This window comes from Pelobates fuscus, chromosome 3 (assembly GCF_036172605.1).
Source record: "Pelobates fuscus isolate aPelFus1 chromosome 3, aPelFus1.pri, whole genome shotgun sequence".
NCBI lineage: Eukaryota > Metazoa > Chordata > Amphibia > Anura > Pelobatidae > Pelobates > Pelobates fuscus.
The window spans coordinates 167,266,085-167,284,684 of NC_086319.1; the positions used below are offsets into that span (position 1 = coordinate 167,266,085).

At 41.5% G+C, this 18,600-nt stretch overlaps 1 protein-coding gene across 1 annotated transcript in view; it reads right to left on the reverse strand.

The window, feature by feature from the left end:
- The window catches only part of BCL2L13 (BCL2 like 13), a 92,538-nt gene that overhangs the window by 35,289 nt on the left and 38,649 nt on the right, over nucleotides 1-18,600 (reverse strand). The window contains exons 2-5 of the mRNA XM_063447650.1: nucleotides 17,400-17,537; nucleotides 11,509-11,613; nucleotides 9,571-9,727; nucleotides 6,880-6,949 (exon numbers count right to left, since the gene is read on the reverse strand). Of these exons, the coding sequence (XP_063303720.1) occupies nucleotides 6,880-6,949; nucleotides 9,571-9,727; nucleotides 11,509-11,613; nucleotides 17,400-17,496 (429 nt within the window). The 5' untranslated portion in view covers nucleotides 17,497-17,537. The remainder of the gene's footprint in view (nucleotides 1-6,879; nucleotides 6,950-9,570; nucleotides 9,728-11,508; nucleotides 11,614-17,399; nucleotides 17,538-18,600) is intronic.

The window sequence follows — 18,600 nt, forward strand, 5'->3', positions numbered from 1 at the left end:
TACATAAAAAAAAAAAAAAAGGATCTAAAGGCCTCTCAGACCAAGATTATATATTATAAACAAGATTATCTTATCTGATGTAAAGAAGATTGAAATGTCTGGGGGGAAAAAAGGCACCACTCATCACCTGTGAAATACTATACTAAAGGTAAAGCATGGTACTGTTCCCTCCTCCCCCTGTACTTTTAGGAGTGTTTTGTGACCATTTAATCTCCTAACTACTGGGCAGACACAGGTCCCCCTTATTCCGTTAAATGAAAACGCCAAGATATTACTGAGGGAAATGGGTGAGCAGCCATCAGATAGGAGTACAGGAAGGATTTCATTGACCCCATAGCTCTCCTCCCAGTTTTTCTGTGGTGGCTGGTTAGTAGGAATTAGCCAGCAGCCACACATTTAACCTTTGAACTGTCAAGGTTTTTTGCAAGTATTAGCCTGCTGGCTGCTAGTGCTGCAACAGGCAAAAAGTCCAGACTTAAATACTTGTCAAATAGAAAGTGGATTTCTTTAACAGATTTGCATGCTTCTAGGCAAGATTTAGTAGAAATCTGGTATACAACTGGTGTTGGGTAAATAAGTCAATGCTATATTTTATCTATCATTTGCATGTGAAAATGGACGAATGGTACTGACTAAATTCTGCTCATTCAATAACTGACAGTTTCAACTAGATTTGCAATCAGTAATAATGAGAAATGCAAATACACTTTTCAAAACTTTAGACTATGAGGACAAAATTCCGACTCCCATAGCCATTACCTCACTTTTTCAATGTTATAGTTAAATGGCAATAGTGATTAATAAGAGAAACACCTGCATGCACCCTACTTCCCGCAGGACAGATGAATCAAGCTGAAAGCAGAGAATGCGTGTAGACCTAGAGGGAAAGGATGGTCCCAATTATTTTACTTCACTGGAACACCGGAATGTGTGCAGCAAGGAAGTAGAACACTGCATTGGTAAAACTTAGGTGAGCGAGCTAGTGGTTACAGCCCCAATTGCAATACAAATGTTGAGGGCAAGGTTTGCTCAGCCATTCAGAGGTCAATAAATTTTTTTTTTTTTTTTTAAAACACGAAAAATAAAATCAAATAGTACAATTATGCTGTACAATAATAACAGCTAGGCTCCAGAACATATTTGGAAATTTAGTGAATGCTAAATCTACCTTTTCTGGTTAAACATCTGGTTGAATGATATAAATACCCAGGACATACTTGAAAACAAGAGAAATCTCAATGTATATTTCCTGGTAAAATATTATATATATATATATATATATATATATATATATATATATATATATATATACATATATACACACATATACATATATACATACACACTGCTCAAAAAAATAAAGGGAACGCTTAAACAACACAATGTAACTCCAAGTCAATCACACTTTTGTGAAATCAAACTGTCCACTTAGGAAGCAACACTGAATGACAATCAATTTCACATGCTGTTGAGCAAATGGGATAGACAACACGTGGAAATTATAGGCAATTAGCAAGACACCCCCAATAAAAGTGTGGTTCTGCAGGTGGTCCTGATGTTTTGGTCACTTTTGAATGCTGGCGGTGCTTTCACTCTAGTGGTAGCATGAGACGGAGTCTACAACCCACACAAGTGGCTCAGGTGGTGCAGCTCATCCAGGATGGCACATCAATGTGAGCTGTGGCAAGAAGATTTGCTGTGTCTGTCAGCGTAGTGTCCAGAGCATGGAGGCGCTACCATGAGACAGGCCAGTACATCAGGAGACGTGGAGGAGGCCGTAGGAGGGCAACAACCCAGCAGCAGGACCGCTACCTCCGCCTTTGTGCAAGGAGGAACAGGAGGAGCACTGCCAGAGCCCTGCAAAATGACCTCCAGCAGGCCACAAATGTGCATGTGTCTGCTCAAACGGTCAGAAACAGACTCCATGAGGGTGGTATGACGGCCCGACGTCCACAAGTGGGGGTTGTGCTTACAGCCCAACACAGTGCAGGACATTTGGCATTTGTCAGAGAACACCAAGATTGGCAAATTCGCCACTGGCGCCCTGTGCTCTTCACAGGTGAAAGCAGGTTCACACTGAGCACATGTGACAGACATGACAGAGCCTGGAGACGCCGTGGAGAATGTTCTGCTGCCTGCAACATCCTCCAGATTGACCGGATTGGCAGTGGGCCAGTAATGGTGTGAGGTGGCATTTCTTTGGGGGGGCCGCCCAGCCCTCCATGTGCTCGCCAGAGGTAGCCTGACTGCCATTAGGTACTGAGATGAGATCCTCAGACCCCTTGTGAGACCATATGCTGGTGCGGTTGGCCCTGGGTTCCTCCTAATGCAAGACAATGCTAGACCTCAAGTGGCTGGAGTGTGTCAGCAGTTCCTGCAAGACAAAGGTATTGATGCTATGGACTGGCCCGCCCATTACCCAGACCTGCACATCTGGGACATCATGTCTCGCTCCATCCACCAACGTCACGTTGCACCACAGACTGTCCAGGAGTTGGCAGATGCTTTAGTCCAGGTCTGGGAGGAGATCCCCCAGTAGACCATCCGCCACCTCATCAGGAGCATGCACAGGCGGTGTAGGGAGGTCATACAGGCACATGGAGGCCACACACACTACTCAGTTGAATCAGCCTGTAGTGTGTTTTTCCACTTTAATTTTGAGTGTGACTCCAAATCCAGACCTCCATGGGTTGAAAAATTAGATTTCCATTTTTTAATTTGTGTGTGATTTTGTTGTCAGCACATTCAACTATGTAAAGAAAAAAGTAAAGAATATATAATTCATTCAGATCTAGGATGTGTTTTTTTTGGTTCCCTTTATTTTTTGAGCAGTGTATGTATGTATGTATGTATGTATATATATATATATATATATATATATATATATATATATATATATATATATATATATATATATATATATATATATATATATATATATATATCTATATATCATCATCATCAATTGGGGGGGGTGGTGGCAGGTGGTAATGGGGTAGGTAGATTACTTAAACCCCTAAATCAGTTCAGAGTAAGTCTAATTTAAATGTATTACCATATTTTTAAAATTGTATAAATCTACATCCATATCTCAATCTTCAAAAAAAATACAAATTTACATCTCATTTTGGGGATTATTGATATACATGTGCTGTTTGAAATGAATTTATATACATATGAAAACCTCAGATTTTTTTAGTTATGCAGCTTTCCTGACATACTGTTTATGTTTGTTGGTTGATCCATCTATTCCTCGGTTGTTAAGCGATTCAGTTAGCCTACTAATATTGCTGAAATAGACACAGTCTTTGTTTGAAAGACTGACAGGTTTATGAGATGTGCGTAATCTTAATAGCTATAATTTGGGGAGATGCAATATGCGGGCATTGTTCAGAGTACAAGAACCAATCAGAGGAATAACGAGGAGCAGCCCTCTTTTCGTAAGGAGAAGGCAAAGAACTGTTGTTGGATGACGCCCATTGGGCGAAATGCATCACAGGGGGAGAGTTATTATTCCACGTGGTCAGAGTCACAAAGCCTTTCTCTGAATGGAAGCTCTAAGCCAGAACTTGTACCAAAAGTGCTATTTGTGGGCCTTATCTTCATTCTGCCCACAAACATTTTATGTAAACATTCTGATTTTAGCACTGTGGATTTGAATTAAAAAGGTGTAACACGATGACCATGAAAGGGTTAATATGCGACTAGCAGGGGGGCGGGGCCTGAGCAGCATGGCGGCTGGACGTGCTTCGTGAGAGCTCCGAGCTCAATCCTCTTTCTAGCCGACAAAATCGCACTCCAGCCAGCCAGGAACCGTACAAAAGATTGAAGCCTGATCGTACTCTCCTCAGGACCCAACCGAGGTGCCCCGGGACTGCAGCCCACGGGTGCACGGAGCGTCCGTCGAAGATACGGGGAGTGAGGCCTAGCAGTATCGCCGGACGGGTGAGTCGGCCGATCCCCCGCTCTGCGCGACCTAGTGCCCTCCCAAGCCTGAATGGAGCCCTGTTCCCCCCCCCAGGACCGGCGGGGGTTATCCCGGTCCACCCTAACCTGCACCGGTGACCAAGCGACCCAGCAACAAGCTATTGCCTACACTCTCACCTCGCGTGAAGAACCGAGCCCGCCACGAGACGGGCCTCGCATACAGGCCACACCACAAATGGCGCCTCCACAGACAGACCCCAACGAGGACCCGACTGTGCGCTCCCTCCGACGGATAGATGAGGCCTTCCAGCGCTTTTGGGAAAGACTAGAGCAGCGCATGGCACTGCAACTGCCAGAGCACATACGGGAGAAGAGAGAGGCCAAAAAGAAGGGGCCGAGCGAACCCCGCTCGGGCAGACTCCGTCCTGGAGCACACGCCACCCAGGCTATCTGTCCACCTGGGCCGAAGGCCAAATGGGGTGTACCCCCACAGCATCGCCCACGACGCCGGAGGACCACGCGCCGCAGGCGGCGTTTCACCACCGGAGCCCTCCGTAGCGCCCATAAAAGGGAAGACCCGGCTGCACTGCATACCCGAGTCTGTGGCACACAGATGCGGTCCTTCCAAGTGGCCCGGGGCTGGAGCGGGGTCTGCCACGGCACTCGCAGCTCTCTCTTCGTCAGCAGAGCCGCAGAGACCTCTGAGCTCCCCTCTGACCAGAGCATAGAGCCACCACTATCCTTACGCCTGAACGACCTACAGGAAGACCAAGCGACTGCTTCACAACTGCCAATCACGGGAGTCGGGTGAGGTTGAAATTACCCCCACACCCTGGGGTCAGCTCGGGAGGCGATAGCGAGCACACACCCGCACCACATAGAACACTCGAATACACACCAGCCTCTAGTTCCTATTGACACATACTCCCGGCTTCCGAATATTAAAGTGGAGGGCCAGAATTACACTGCACATGGGACTGTTCAACCTACCAGCTGTACATTTACGGCGGCCTACCACAGGGGACATCGGCTGAGTAGCCCACTGGGACTTTATGTATCCTGGCAGGAATTGCGACACCCGAGCCCCGAAACTGCCTTATTCACCTTTCACGAGACATGATGGACATTCTCCAGCCCTCTCTACACCTTCCGGGTCTGCCACCTGCAAGAACCAACACGGCGCCCTTACCTTTGACTGATATGTATATGTTGTCTCTCCTGCTCTTATCACGTTAATGTTTACTTGGTTAAATGCATAATCTTAAACTCGCAGAAGCTACCGCTATTACATTAAGCTGAACTTGCCTACATTTACCACATAGCGACAGTGCGAATTTCGAGGTGAGGTCCACAGTTACTACTGTGTGCGCAGCATGCTGGAGTCTCCCAATTTGGTGGTGGGGTCATATTAGCTCAAGCCCTGTACGGTTCGTAATTTTTGTCCATAGTGGTCCCGCAGTTTGATGTTCCTGGGCCTGTACTTAGTGACATAATGGTGCTACCACATACACGCCTCCATGTTTAGCTAGCCGGCCCACACACACAGCCACTAATAAACAACACCTCCTTGCCTGATGCCAACAGCCCACATAGCTATGGGAAAAGCCCCCAGATTCTACGCAGCAGCGCTAATAAGTAAAGCTAACGCGTTTTGGCTACACAGTCAGCCCATAGCACACGTACGCCATTTATAGTCCGGGCAACCGCATTAGCTTGTTCATGTTCTAGCATGTTATCACCATCTATGCAAGCAATTTATCATTTATTGTGTAAGCGTGTTCCTATTATTTTAGTTTACTTTGCGCGACATGGAAATACTGAACATGCGCATCGATTCTGTTCAAAGTTTGCGCACCTAATCCCTCGCAACTAGTTAACGTTAAGCGAATTCAAATGCACACAGACTAAACCTGATTACAAATGCGACTCTAAATCATTATATATAAAAAAGAGGTATCGATGCTAAGGGAATGTGAGATGCCATTGTTATAGATCCCTACACTGTATTCGAATTGCAAACTTCCCTCTCTTTATTCTGTACCCCATCTACTATGCCTCAATAAAATACAGATTGACAAAAAGGTGTAACACTATTGGAGCCGCTCTGTTTTTCTCCTTTTAGCCTATTTTATTGCTGTATTGCTTTATTGCAGTTCCCACATAAGGATCCATATTCAGCCCTCTACCTGAAAGCTGTTGAAATCCAGAGCCAGGTCAAACAGACTTTGGCTGATGTGAGAGCACCATTTAGGGGATGGAGGAAAGAAAGCTTTTTAAACCCGGATGCACTAAGGATTTGTGTACTTTGTCTATTTTTTATTACAGAGGAATAAGAAAACATTTACTAATACAAGTATTGTACATGTGTGATATTTACACACTTTTAGAAAAGTTGTATTTTATGGAACAAAGAAAACACTTCTGTATAAATACTTATTTTATGGTATTTTCTGTACTTTAAAGGTTTCTAGCGCAGCACAAATTTTGGTTCATGCTTCTTAACTTTTGCATATAGTGTGAAGTGTTTGCAGCTGAGACTTTATTGCACTTAATACCACCCTAGCACTGGTTGCCAACATAAAATTCCACCTGCCAAGCAAACATAATGAGCAATCCCCCAATAGTAGTTAGTATAATTAACTATGGCAAAAATGAAAACACATTAAGTGTTCAGTAAATGACTAACATACTTGCATGCTGATAGAACCTAAAATGTGACTTTTTGACTTACAACATACAAATTAACTTCTTTATGGTTTCACACAGTATTTGCTGCCTCCAAGGGAAGCAATCAAAACTATAATTTAATAAATTAAAATGATCCATTGATAATTGCCAACTTGTTATATGGTGAAAATGTCAATTAAATTTGATGCAGTACCATAAACAGGTTCATAAACATGAGATACCAACATCACAGTAGGAGAAAGCTACTGAGTAGTGAAGAAATACCTTATTCCAGCCAGTAGTGTGTGCGGCAGTAGTCTCTACTTCCATCTTGAACACATCGTATGTTAAGTTCCTGTTAGAATAAAAGACAATTTTATTGAGCCCACCTAGAACGCTGCTTTTAGCTAATGTTTCATATAACTAATCCCTCCTATACCAGAGACAACCAAACAAACAAAACGGATCTAACAAGCATTACTTGTTAGTGAGGAATTGTATTATTTAATAAAATATACACATGTGTAGATGTATACAGAAACACACACCTGAAACAAATAATCAGCACTTTTGGTTTAGCTAAATGCATGAATGTAGTAACCGTGAAATATCTTACTAACAAGAGGCCTCATGGGACAATTCTAGGTTCCTAACTTCCAGTATGTGTTCTCTTCCCCTCGTTCCAATACTGACCTGGAGATCAGGGATGCTTAACACTCATTGCAATGGACCACACAGTTTGGAAAGATCAAAGGATACATATATGTTGATTACTTACTTTTAGAGCAGGGGATGAAAGGTCGCATTAGTCCAGGGGTCGGCAACCTATGGCAGAGAGGTGAGGGACAATCCTCAATTTACACACTGAAGCACTTAGAGGACGTGATCTCAGTTCACTTCCTCCCAGCACTTGTAAATGGGAATATGTACAGGAGTAGTTCGCAGCAGACATCCCAGCTCCTGCCCTTGACCTGCACCTGGCCAGCCTAGTCCCCACTGGAACCCAGGCAGGCCAACCACACTGCTAGATATATACAGAGCTGTAAAAGAAGCCTACCCCTCATACAAATAATATAAACAGCCACACACACAGTCCCCACAAATACAATGCTACTAAAAAAAACTGCAGAACCCATAAATAACACAAGCAGAATACAGCAACACACCTCAATTTAAATTTAAAAAAAACAAAATAGGACCAGCACGCCAAGGGACTTCAAGATATTATTTTGGCACAGCACTACTAAAATGTTGCCTACCCCTGCACTAGAAAATGGATTAAAAAAAAAAAAAATAATAATGATTACAGCCATTCTGAACATCTTATTCAATAATTCTTCATGTAATAATAAATGAAATAGCTGGGAAGTTCCCTTTCCGTGCTGGTTTTAATTCAGGAACACTCCACACACAAAGTACTCCAGCTTGCTGAAGTGTCAGAATGCCCTTCTGCCTCCCCCCTTCTCAATAAGCTGTATTACAGCTCATTGAGAAGCATAGGAAAGATGCACTCACATTTGAATGACTGAAAGAATGTGCTGGGGACAGGGCCGTCTTTAACATTAAATGGACCCTGGGCAAGCATTTGCTTGGGCCCCCTGGATCCTGCCTCCCCCAACACTTGCACCCTCAGGGCATGTAATCATGCCCTCCACCCAAACAGTGGTAGAACGAATGTAGAGAGGGCTCTGGTGCAAGAAAGTTTTTGGGCCTCCGCTCTAGGGCAAGAGTGGAGTAAAGAATTCCCACAATGCAATGCCAGCTGGGGATCTACAATTTGGACATTCTAGCAGGCTGTCTTTGAGAGCAGTGTTTGTGCATTTGAATGTGAGCATGTTTTTGTATAGAGTATGTGTGTGAATGTAGGGTGAAGTATTGGTGTTTGATTGAAGAGGTGTATTTTTATATACTTTTGAGTTTGAATTCAGGGGTGGTTTTGCATGTAATGTTTGTGTTTGCATGTTGTGTTTGATCGCTGGGATGTAAGCACATGCATTCTATACATTCACAGACATACATACACATTAGCACGCAGATACACACAAACACACTGATACCTGAAAACACCTAGACACATGCACATACTGACACAAACACACTGGCGTTTACACACACACTAGCGCATACACTAGGATACACACATATACTGTCACATACATACATACACAGATATAAAAACACTGGCACACCCACATACAGAGATACACACATTCAGATACACACAGACAGGTACACATACACAGAGGTACACATGCAGGGGTGTATTTGTGTTCAGTGTTGGCATAGGAATGCTGTTATGTACGCATTGCCACACACACTTACACAAACACTGATATACATGCAGACACAGGAACACAGATACACAGATACACATGCAGTGGTGTATTTGAGTGCAATGCTAGCGTTGGAATGTAGTAGTGTTTTTGTGTGCAGTATTGGCACTGGAATGATGGGATGTATGCATTGCCGTATGCATAGATACACACACTGACACACACACAAATACACATATACATACACACGTATACATACACACTGACACACAGGTACACATGCACTGACACAAACACAGCCAGATACACACACACAGTCAGATACACACTGACACAAACACAGCCTTATACACACACTGACAAAAACACAGCCAGATATACTCAAACGGCCAGATACACACACTGACACGCACACAGCCAGATACACACATACAGTCAGATACATACACTGACACACACAGCCAGATACACACTGACAAAAACATTGCCAGGTACACACTCATAGTCAGATACATACACAGCCAGATACACACACACACACACTGACAAAAATACAGCCAGATACACACACTGACCCAGACCCTTTTTCTAAACACCTTAGACACACCCAGGTAATTCCAAAATCCTGGACTGGTAGGGGGTCCTGAGGACTGGGTTGAGAACCCCTGCTCTAGGCCATCACATACAGCACATGGAAACCTACACACTAAGGAGTTGTTCCGTGGCTTTGTCCAGTGGCTCCTGGATCTCTATACACAATTTCTCAGAAAGTTGAGACAGGCATTCTTCAATTGAGGTCTCAGGACTGGCTGGGCTGAAGACTGGGGAGGTGTGCATGTCAAATCCAGTTGTGGGGAAGGCTAAAAAAAATAAAAATAAAATAAAAATAAAAAGCATATCAACAAAACTACAGAAAAAAAAATATAAAATGATGCTCACATGAATGACATAACAATTGATTGCAAAATCATATTTAGGATGCCATATATATTTTCTCTAAGACATATCATGTAAATCTTCTTCGAGGACACAAGCATCAAGTGTAATAATGTGGGCTTGAGAAATGGTGAGTGGGACACACAACAATTCATAAGACAATGTTAAGGATATCCTATCATTTGGGAGCCGATTAGCTGTATTCACAACTGCCTGTGGACCCCATTCTCCCAGCCATAATCCCCTTGTCTCTAAACAAAAACAAAGAAAATATTCAAACAACTTACTTCATCTATGCATTTTGTACAATGTAACTGTAACTGTATTTCCAAAGAGTGAAAAGAACAGGGTTATTTACTAAAGAGAGAATTGTTAAGAATTCAAAGTTTATTTCAAATTAAAGAGCAAAATAACTGAAATAGAGTGGGGGGGAGGATCTCCATATCCGTTATGCTTCCAATATGGTTACTTAGATTTTAAATTCCTGACAATTCTCACTTTAATGCATATTCCTGCAAGCAAGGCTCAGCATGCCATGTGCATGAAGGCACTCCTTTTAGGGCACCTCCCTGGTCTCCAACCAAAATAGAAAGGTATATAAAATAGGTATAATGAAAAATAAATTTAGTTATATTTGACAACTGCAATGTATGAATGTATGTGCACATTTCTGCTTGTACAGAATATACAGGTTATTCTGTTTAGAGTTGCAGTGGGGTTAGATGTAATATCTGGGTACACAGGGTGTGTGAGTTGAGTAAAAGATAGGATTAATGTAAAGAATTTGTTTTCAGATTTAGGCTTTGAGTGCTTAAACTATGACTAAGGAAATGGTTTATTTAGATTTTGGGGAAAGGGGAATTTAGTACACGTGAATATTGAAGGTTATTTGCAAAGTACTCACACTTCTGTGTCTTCTATAGACCAGTCAGTCTCCTCAGATTTATATCAGAGCTGCTGTAGCTCTTATACAATGTGCATAACAGAGCTTTCCCTGCTCCTCCTGAAATGCATTCCCTGTGGGAAAGATTATTAGGGGGCTCTTCCTGTCCAACCTCACACACTCCGACTATAGGAGCTGGGACAGCACTGAGTTTTGCACCCTCTATAACTGTTTCTGCAGGCCTGCTATTAAAGTTAACAGAGCTACAGAGGACACTGATAAAGGTTTCTGGTAATTATATATCTCACTACCAGCCTATTTAAAGGAACACTATAATGCCAGAAATACAAACATGTATTCCTGACACTATAGCACTAAAATCTCTGTTAAGGTGGTCAGACCTCCTCACCCTGAAGGCTGTTGTACATGCGTGGCAAAATGCTGCACCAATCAGCATCTCCAACATCATCCTCTATGGGGAACATCCTGCGCCTCCAGGTTGTGCAGCACTGACCCAGGAATCAGCTCTAGTGGCCGTCTGAGTGACTGCCACTGGAGGTGTCCTAGGCAGTAATGTAAACACTGCTTTTTTTTTTCTGAAAAAGCAGTGTTTACTTCAAAAAAACCTGCAGAGACAGTCAGTAGACACCAGAAGAACTACATTAAGCTGTGACTGTTCTGGTGACTATAGTGTCCCTTTAAATTAAAAAAGGCACATTAGAAGTGCTGAAACAGGTCCACTCTGATAGCTTGATCAATAAGAGAAAAAAAAACAAAACTAACAATTTCCCCACAAACAATACACAAGCAAAACAACCTTACCAGCAAATATTTCATCCTCCAGCCGTTTCAACTCCTCCTCTATTTCGATCTTAATCTTTTCCAGCTGCTCTTTGGCTACGGGAGGTGTTGCAGCATGCTGGGCACCTGCAAAGTGGACATCAATGAATCTGTTCTGTATCACATTAACACAGCAGTAGCATCACTAGCAATATACAGTTATTGGGGGTTTGGGGGGGATGGGGGAAGACTGATTGACTTCAGTAATGATCTCAGAAGCTACCAAGCACTTTAACCCCTTAAGGACCAAACTTTTGGAATAAAAGGGAATCATGACATGTCACACATGTCATGTGTCCTTAAGGGGTTAAAGGTAATTTTGAAAGATTATATAAAAAGTCACAAGTAAAATCCCAAGTGAGTATTGCAGCCAGGGGTTGCTACTTGGACTGCCATTTATGTGTTAATTGAAGAAACTTAAAATATAAAAATAAATAATAGGATAAAATGGAAAAGGCGGTTTTCACCAACATAATAACCAGCACAACTTAAGTGTGTATTTATGCATATCTTGATTGAAAACTATAACCCCAGTTAACACTCCCCAGGCGTTTGAAAGTCCAAATGCAAGTGAAACATTTTAGGAAATGTAATTCTCCAGAGAATTCTGAACTACAACTACCTCTTCTTTTGTAAACAATGCATGTGGCCATTTAACTTGCCTTGTTCATGTAGAAAATGTTGTGTTATACTAAAGCCTGTGAGCATTTAGGATTAAGTGCCTATGTAAAGTTACCCAATAGCACACTCATAAGAGTAGAGCTAACATAAGCATGAGATTAACATACAATTGCAACAAATTTAAAAAAAGATTCCAATTATAAGAAACTCATTCAGTTACTTTTTAGACCAGTGGTGCTTAAAGGAAAACTCCAGGCACCAAAACAATTCATCTATAGTTATGGTGCAATGAGGCCCCCAAATGCACTCTTACCTAAAGAGGTTTAATTCGAAGTTGCTTCCAGCGCCGAACTGAACTCCACCCTAGTAAGCATGTTGCTTCTGAAATGTCAGTTTCAGGAAGTGCAAAGTGATTTTGGACAGGGGCACTGCTGATTAGCTGATAGCGGTCAGCTGACACTTTCAGCCAATCATAAACTGCCCATTCACAAAACTGGCTTGCAAAAAAACTTACCTTTTGCAAATCAGGTTTGTGAATGGGGAGTAACGGATTGGCTAAGAGCGTTAGCTGACCACTATCAACTAATCAGTGGCGCTAGAGATACTGATTTTATTTTTAGAATATAGGCAGTGAAGTGTCCCTTTAAGTGAATAAACCTGTGACGTTTCTCAACATAGTAAAAAGAAAGGTATTTTCGTTTATGTTATTACAAATTTAGGGATTTTTAGGCAATTCTGAAAGTAAAACAAACTAGATTTTGCTTTTGTTCTGTAAGGTTTTACTCCCCTAAACATAACTCTAAAATTGTACAAAAAATCGTTATAAATATGAACCCCACGGATGAAAAGGAGACAGAGCAACCATTCATAAATCATTATTAATATCTACTGACCTCACGGAGCGATTCTGCTAGAACATTGAACAGATCCAACATGTTGTGAACAAGGGCAACAATACAATATTTTGTTAAAAGTGATCACTAAAGAAAGCGCCGCCCCCCCCCCCCCCCAAAAAAAAAACACTCATGATCTAGAAAATGAATGTAAATTCAAGACAGAGGGGGGGAAAAATAGCTAATAGAATATAGAAGAAAATATTTCCTGGCAGAGACTGTCAAGAGGGAAATTTTTATCTGGCTTGCTGCACATATATACTGAACACCAGTGACCTTTACAGCCATTCCTATGTATCACACGTGTTCACATACAAACAAGCTATTAAAATTGTAGCTGCAGCAGGTGGCCATAGACTGTCATATTTCACAGAAGGTAAGATGCTCAGAATGAGGCAGAGAGCACATAGCTCGATGATAGGCTGGGAAGGCCTCATGCCCAGCTCTCCAGTGACCTGGGAGAGCCTGATTTCACTCGACAGCCTGTCAGACAGAATCAGAAGCCATGCGTAAAACACAGGGGAACACAGGCCGGGTGCTTTGCTACGCACAGAAAGGCTTGTTTGTTACTGGCTAAAGAAACACTAGAAGTTCTATATTATGGTTAGTAACAAGAGGCAGAAACATGCTGTGTGGGCCAAAAGTCATATTTTTTTATACCAGACGCTACCAAACAGCAGACACTGGTCTGCAGGTTTTTGCGAAGACATCTGCCTGAAATAATTGGCATTAAGTGTACATTGATTTTATTTTTGAGGTGGCAGTGGGGATACTCAAATTCACATATATTTACACTAATATTGTTTGTACCTGCTATCACCTATACATATTGCCATGGTTTCCCAAAAATATATAAAATACCACATAAAGGAAAAATATGCAGACTATAGCGGGCTGAGCCATCATATGTGCAACATTTGTCTTGAATTTATTACTGAACATCTGCAGGCTATAGTATTATGAAACTGTCCTTTATCTTTTTCCACTAAAATATCGGTATTTTTTCGATAGTGCGCAATTCGCATTGCTATGAGAGAGATGCCAGACTTGGTTTCTGTGTACAGTATCTTCTCGTACAAATGCGTATTACTTTCGCTAGTGAAATAGTTTTTTTTGGCATCCAGGTTTCAAAAATTGAAGTGCGCAGTAGATTCAAGTAAACACAGTATCTCTAAACCAAAAGGGACAGGCAGCATGCAATTCCTCAACTGCTGTAAAGTCCTTGCTCTCTAACAGCAGCAGGGGAACATCAATAGCTAGCAAAATGCAGAACCACACTGGGTCTACATCGATTAATTGAAGTGGAGCAAGTTAAATAGGCACAAAATATGTAATAATTCATATGACAGAGGAACACACAAATACCAGATGCACATAAAAAATTTAAAAACCATTCAAAGCTTGGTTCACTCTTTAATTTCACATGAAAGGTCATCTGCCAACTGAGAAACCCAAAATGCTTTAGCACAGGGGTTCTCAACCTTGTCCTCACACCCAGGTAATCCCTAAACCCTGGACTGGTAGGGGGTCCTTGAGGACAAGGTTGAGAACCCCTGGTTTAGCAGAAAAGTATAGATTCAAACTTAAATGCAGACAAATCCAATTACTGACTCTCAAGGACAACCATGTGTGCTGCAAGAGAGCAACACTTAGGTGTACCGTATATACTCGAGTATAAGCAGAGTTTTTCAGCACATTTTTTGTGCTGAAAAACCCCAACTCGGCTTATACTCGAGTCAGAGTCTGTATTATGGCAATTTGCATTGCCATAATACAGACTGGGGGGAGAGGGGTGCTGGCAGAGCTGTACTTACCTTTCCTGCAGCTCCTGTCAGCTCTCTCCTCCTCCGCGCGGTCTGTGCAGCTCCCTCTGTCAGCTCCCAGTGTAAGTCTTGCGAGAGCCGCGGCTCTCGCGAGACTTACAGTGGGAGCTGACAGAGGGAGCTGCACAGACCGCGCGGAGGAGGAGAGAGCTGACAGGAGCTGCAGGAAAGGTAAGTACAGCTCTGCCAGCACCCCTCTCCCCCCACTGAACTACCAATGACACTGGACCACCAGGGAAGGAGCCCCCCTCCCTGGCCAGCTAGCAAGCAGGGAGGGGGGACGTTAAAAAAAAAGATAATTAAAAAAAAATAATAATAATAATTAAATAATAAATAATAATAAAAAAAATAAAAAAATAATAATAATTAATAATATATCAAATGCCCACCCCCACCAACACATACACAAACACACACTGCATCACACACTCACACTTCATTCATATACACACACTTCATTCATATACACACACTTCATTCATATACACACACTTCATTCATATACACACACTTCATTCATATACACACACTTCATTCATATACACACACTTCATTCATATACACACACTTCATTCATATACACACACTTCATTCACACACTGCACTCACACACTCACACACACACTCACACACACACACTGCACTCATACACACACACTGCACTCATACACACACACTGCACTCATACACACACACTGCACTCATACACACACACTGCACTCATACACACACACTGCACTCATACACACACACTGCACTCATACACACACACTGCACTCATACACACACACTGCACTCATACACACACACTGCACTCATACACACACACTGCACTCATACACACACACTGCACTCATACACACACACTGCACTCATACACACACACTGCACTCATACACACTGCACTCATACACACTGGACATAAATATTACATAATATATACGCACACACACTGCACTCATACACACACACACTGCACTCACACACACTGCACTCATACGCACACACTGCACTCATACACACACACTGCACTCATACACACACACTGCACTCATACACGCACTACACTCATACACGCACTACACTCATACACACACTGAAAATAAATATTCAATTAATATATACACACACGCACTGCACTCATACACGCACTGCACACACGCACTGCACTCATGCACTGCACACACGCACTGCACTCATACACACACGCACTGCACTCATCCGCACACTGCACTCATCCGCACACTGCACTCATCCGCACACTGCACTCATCCGCACACTGCACTCATCCGCACACTGCACTCATCCGCACACACTGCACTCATCCGCACACACTGCATTCATTATATACACACACTGTAAATAAATATTCAATTAATATAATTTTTTTAGGATCTAATTTTATTTAGAAATTTACCAGTAGCTGCTGCATTTTCCACCCTAGTCTTATACTCGAGTCAATACGTTTTCCCAGTTTTTTGGGGTAAAATTAGGGGCCTCGGCTTATATTCGGGTCGGCTTATACTCTAGTATATACGGTATTTGTTTTAATGCAACATACTAAATTATTATTTTTAGCTTTTGATAAGCTCAATAATTAACAAACCTTTAAGATGTCTCCATTTTCCCAGGGTAATATTTGTTGGTCTTAAAAACACCAGATAGGACCTTTTTAAGCTTATATTTAGTTGGTCCTGACTTTTTCTTCCGCTTTTCTTTTCGTATGCTCTCTGCAACTCTATGATTATGTTCTTTGCCCCTCCTGCTACTTGCTATTTATCTTTTTTTCTTTTCTTTTTTTTTTAAACTTGTGCCAGATCTCCCTCCCCCTATTATTTTTTTTTACTTTTGTCTCATATTTCCCACCTTTTCTGCTCCCTCCAATCTTCCACTTGTTTCCCCCCCATTCACGACTGTCTTCTCCACTCTTCGATATATGTTTATCGATGGGGGATTGCTACCCGCAAACACAACAAAGGTTCGGACAATCTTGTTGTGTATTTACCTCCTACTGTTAATGATTCAATTATCACCGCATTCATGAGCCTTTTTTATGTGCATTGATTTGATGTCGCACGGTGAAATGGGTTTAACAACAGAGAAATAAGAAAGGAAAAAAATTAAAATAAAAGAGAAAAAAGTAAAACATGGAAAATTAAAATAAAGATTGTAATAAAAAAAAAATTATTTTTTTTTGTCATTTTTGGTTACATATTAAGATTAAATAGGCAGTCTACGAAGCATAACCACTAGATGCTGTGATACTGGACATGGTGACCAAAGGTGCTCAAAAACCAAAGAAGGAAACCTAGAATTGCCAATGAGAAAGTTCCACTTTAATCAGATGAATAATTATGTAAATTAAGTCCCCAATAAGGTGAAAATTTGTAAATGATTCACTATAACCTCTTAAGGTTGCTATAAGCATTTCTTAAACAGTTACATCATGTGAAAACAGAGACTGATAAGTGATAAAGCATGCTGAATAGATATTCACAAAATACTTATTCACTAGACCTGATGGAGAGGGGCTCACCTGACAGAAGGTCTTGTGGGGGGAACCCCAAATAGCTGAGCACGACATATTGTGTTTCATAGTGGAACCCGATAGGCACAGTGGCCGATGACGCCATTAGTTTCTTCTAGAAATAGCCAGGGAGAACACAGGATGGTCCTAGGATTAAAAAAAAAAAAAAGAAAAGGAAAAATTTACAGATATTGATATTGTGTTTGCTTCTTTAAAAGAACACTATAGTCACCAAAGCAACTTTACCTCAATGAAGTGGTTTTGGTGTACAGCTCATGACCATGCAACCTCAATGCTTAATTCTCTGCCATTTAGGAGTTAAATAACTTATTTTGTGCATTCCTTGCCACATCTCCCTTAGCTGTAACAGACACCGCTTTCATGGAAATAATGGTTGCAGAACTTACTTTAGAAGTTTTTATCTCCTGCTCTGTAAATTGAACTTTAGTCAAACACACGTGGCTCCTGCAGATTCTAGAAGACTATTTAACAGAGCAGGAGATGAGATTCTAAATTAAACACACTGTGCGATAAAGGAAGTTTAAACATTAGTTCTCTCTTTACAGAGAATGTTTAAGAAGTTTGTGTAAGTCACATGTAATGGGTTGTTGCTACGCCTGTATAAACAAAGTGATTTAACACCTAAATGGCATAGAATTAAACATGGACACTGTAGGGTCATTATCTATACACTAAAACCACATAATTAAGATAAAGTCACTGTACATATAACTACAACATTGTACGCACAGCACCTAGGGTATCATCTGCAAGGTACCCACAGTAAAATAAATATAAATAAACTATATAATATAAAAAATTCATATAGCCATGGATCAATAATTTAGGTCTTAACCTATTATGACAAGGCCTATGAAATTCCTGTACCACAAATGCATAGAGACAGAATTTTGTGTTTCTATTACATTTTGTATAACCATGAACGGTCGGTAAGGGTATGAACGCAGGCAGGTATGTTTGTGTGAGTTGGTTTCTGTACAATTTCACCTTATTCAAACATGGCCTCTCTATTCAGTGACATGAGGAGGAAAAATGCAAGTGATTAATCCCTCTGCATTTCCACTTTTTTCTCCCCAGTCGAAGCTCCTACTTCATTTAATCACTTGAGCGCCATATGTTTGTCCAACACATTGATTTCCTGTGTGTTGGATGCATCTCTGAAGCCTTAACTTTAAAGTGATTATGAGCA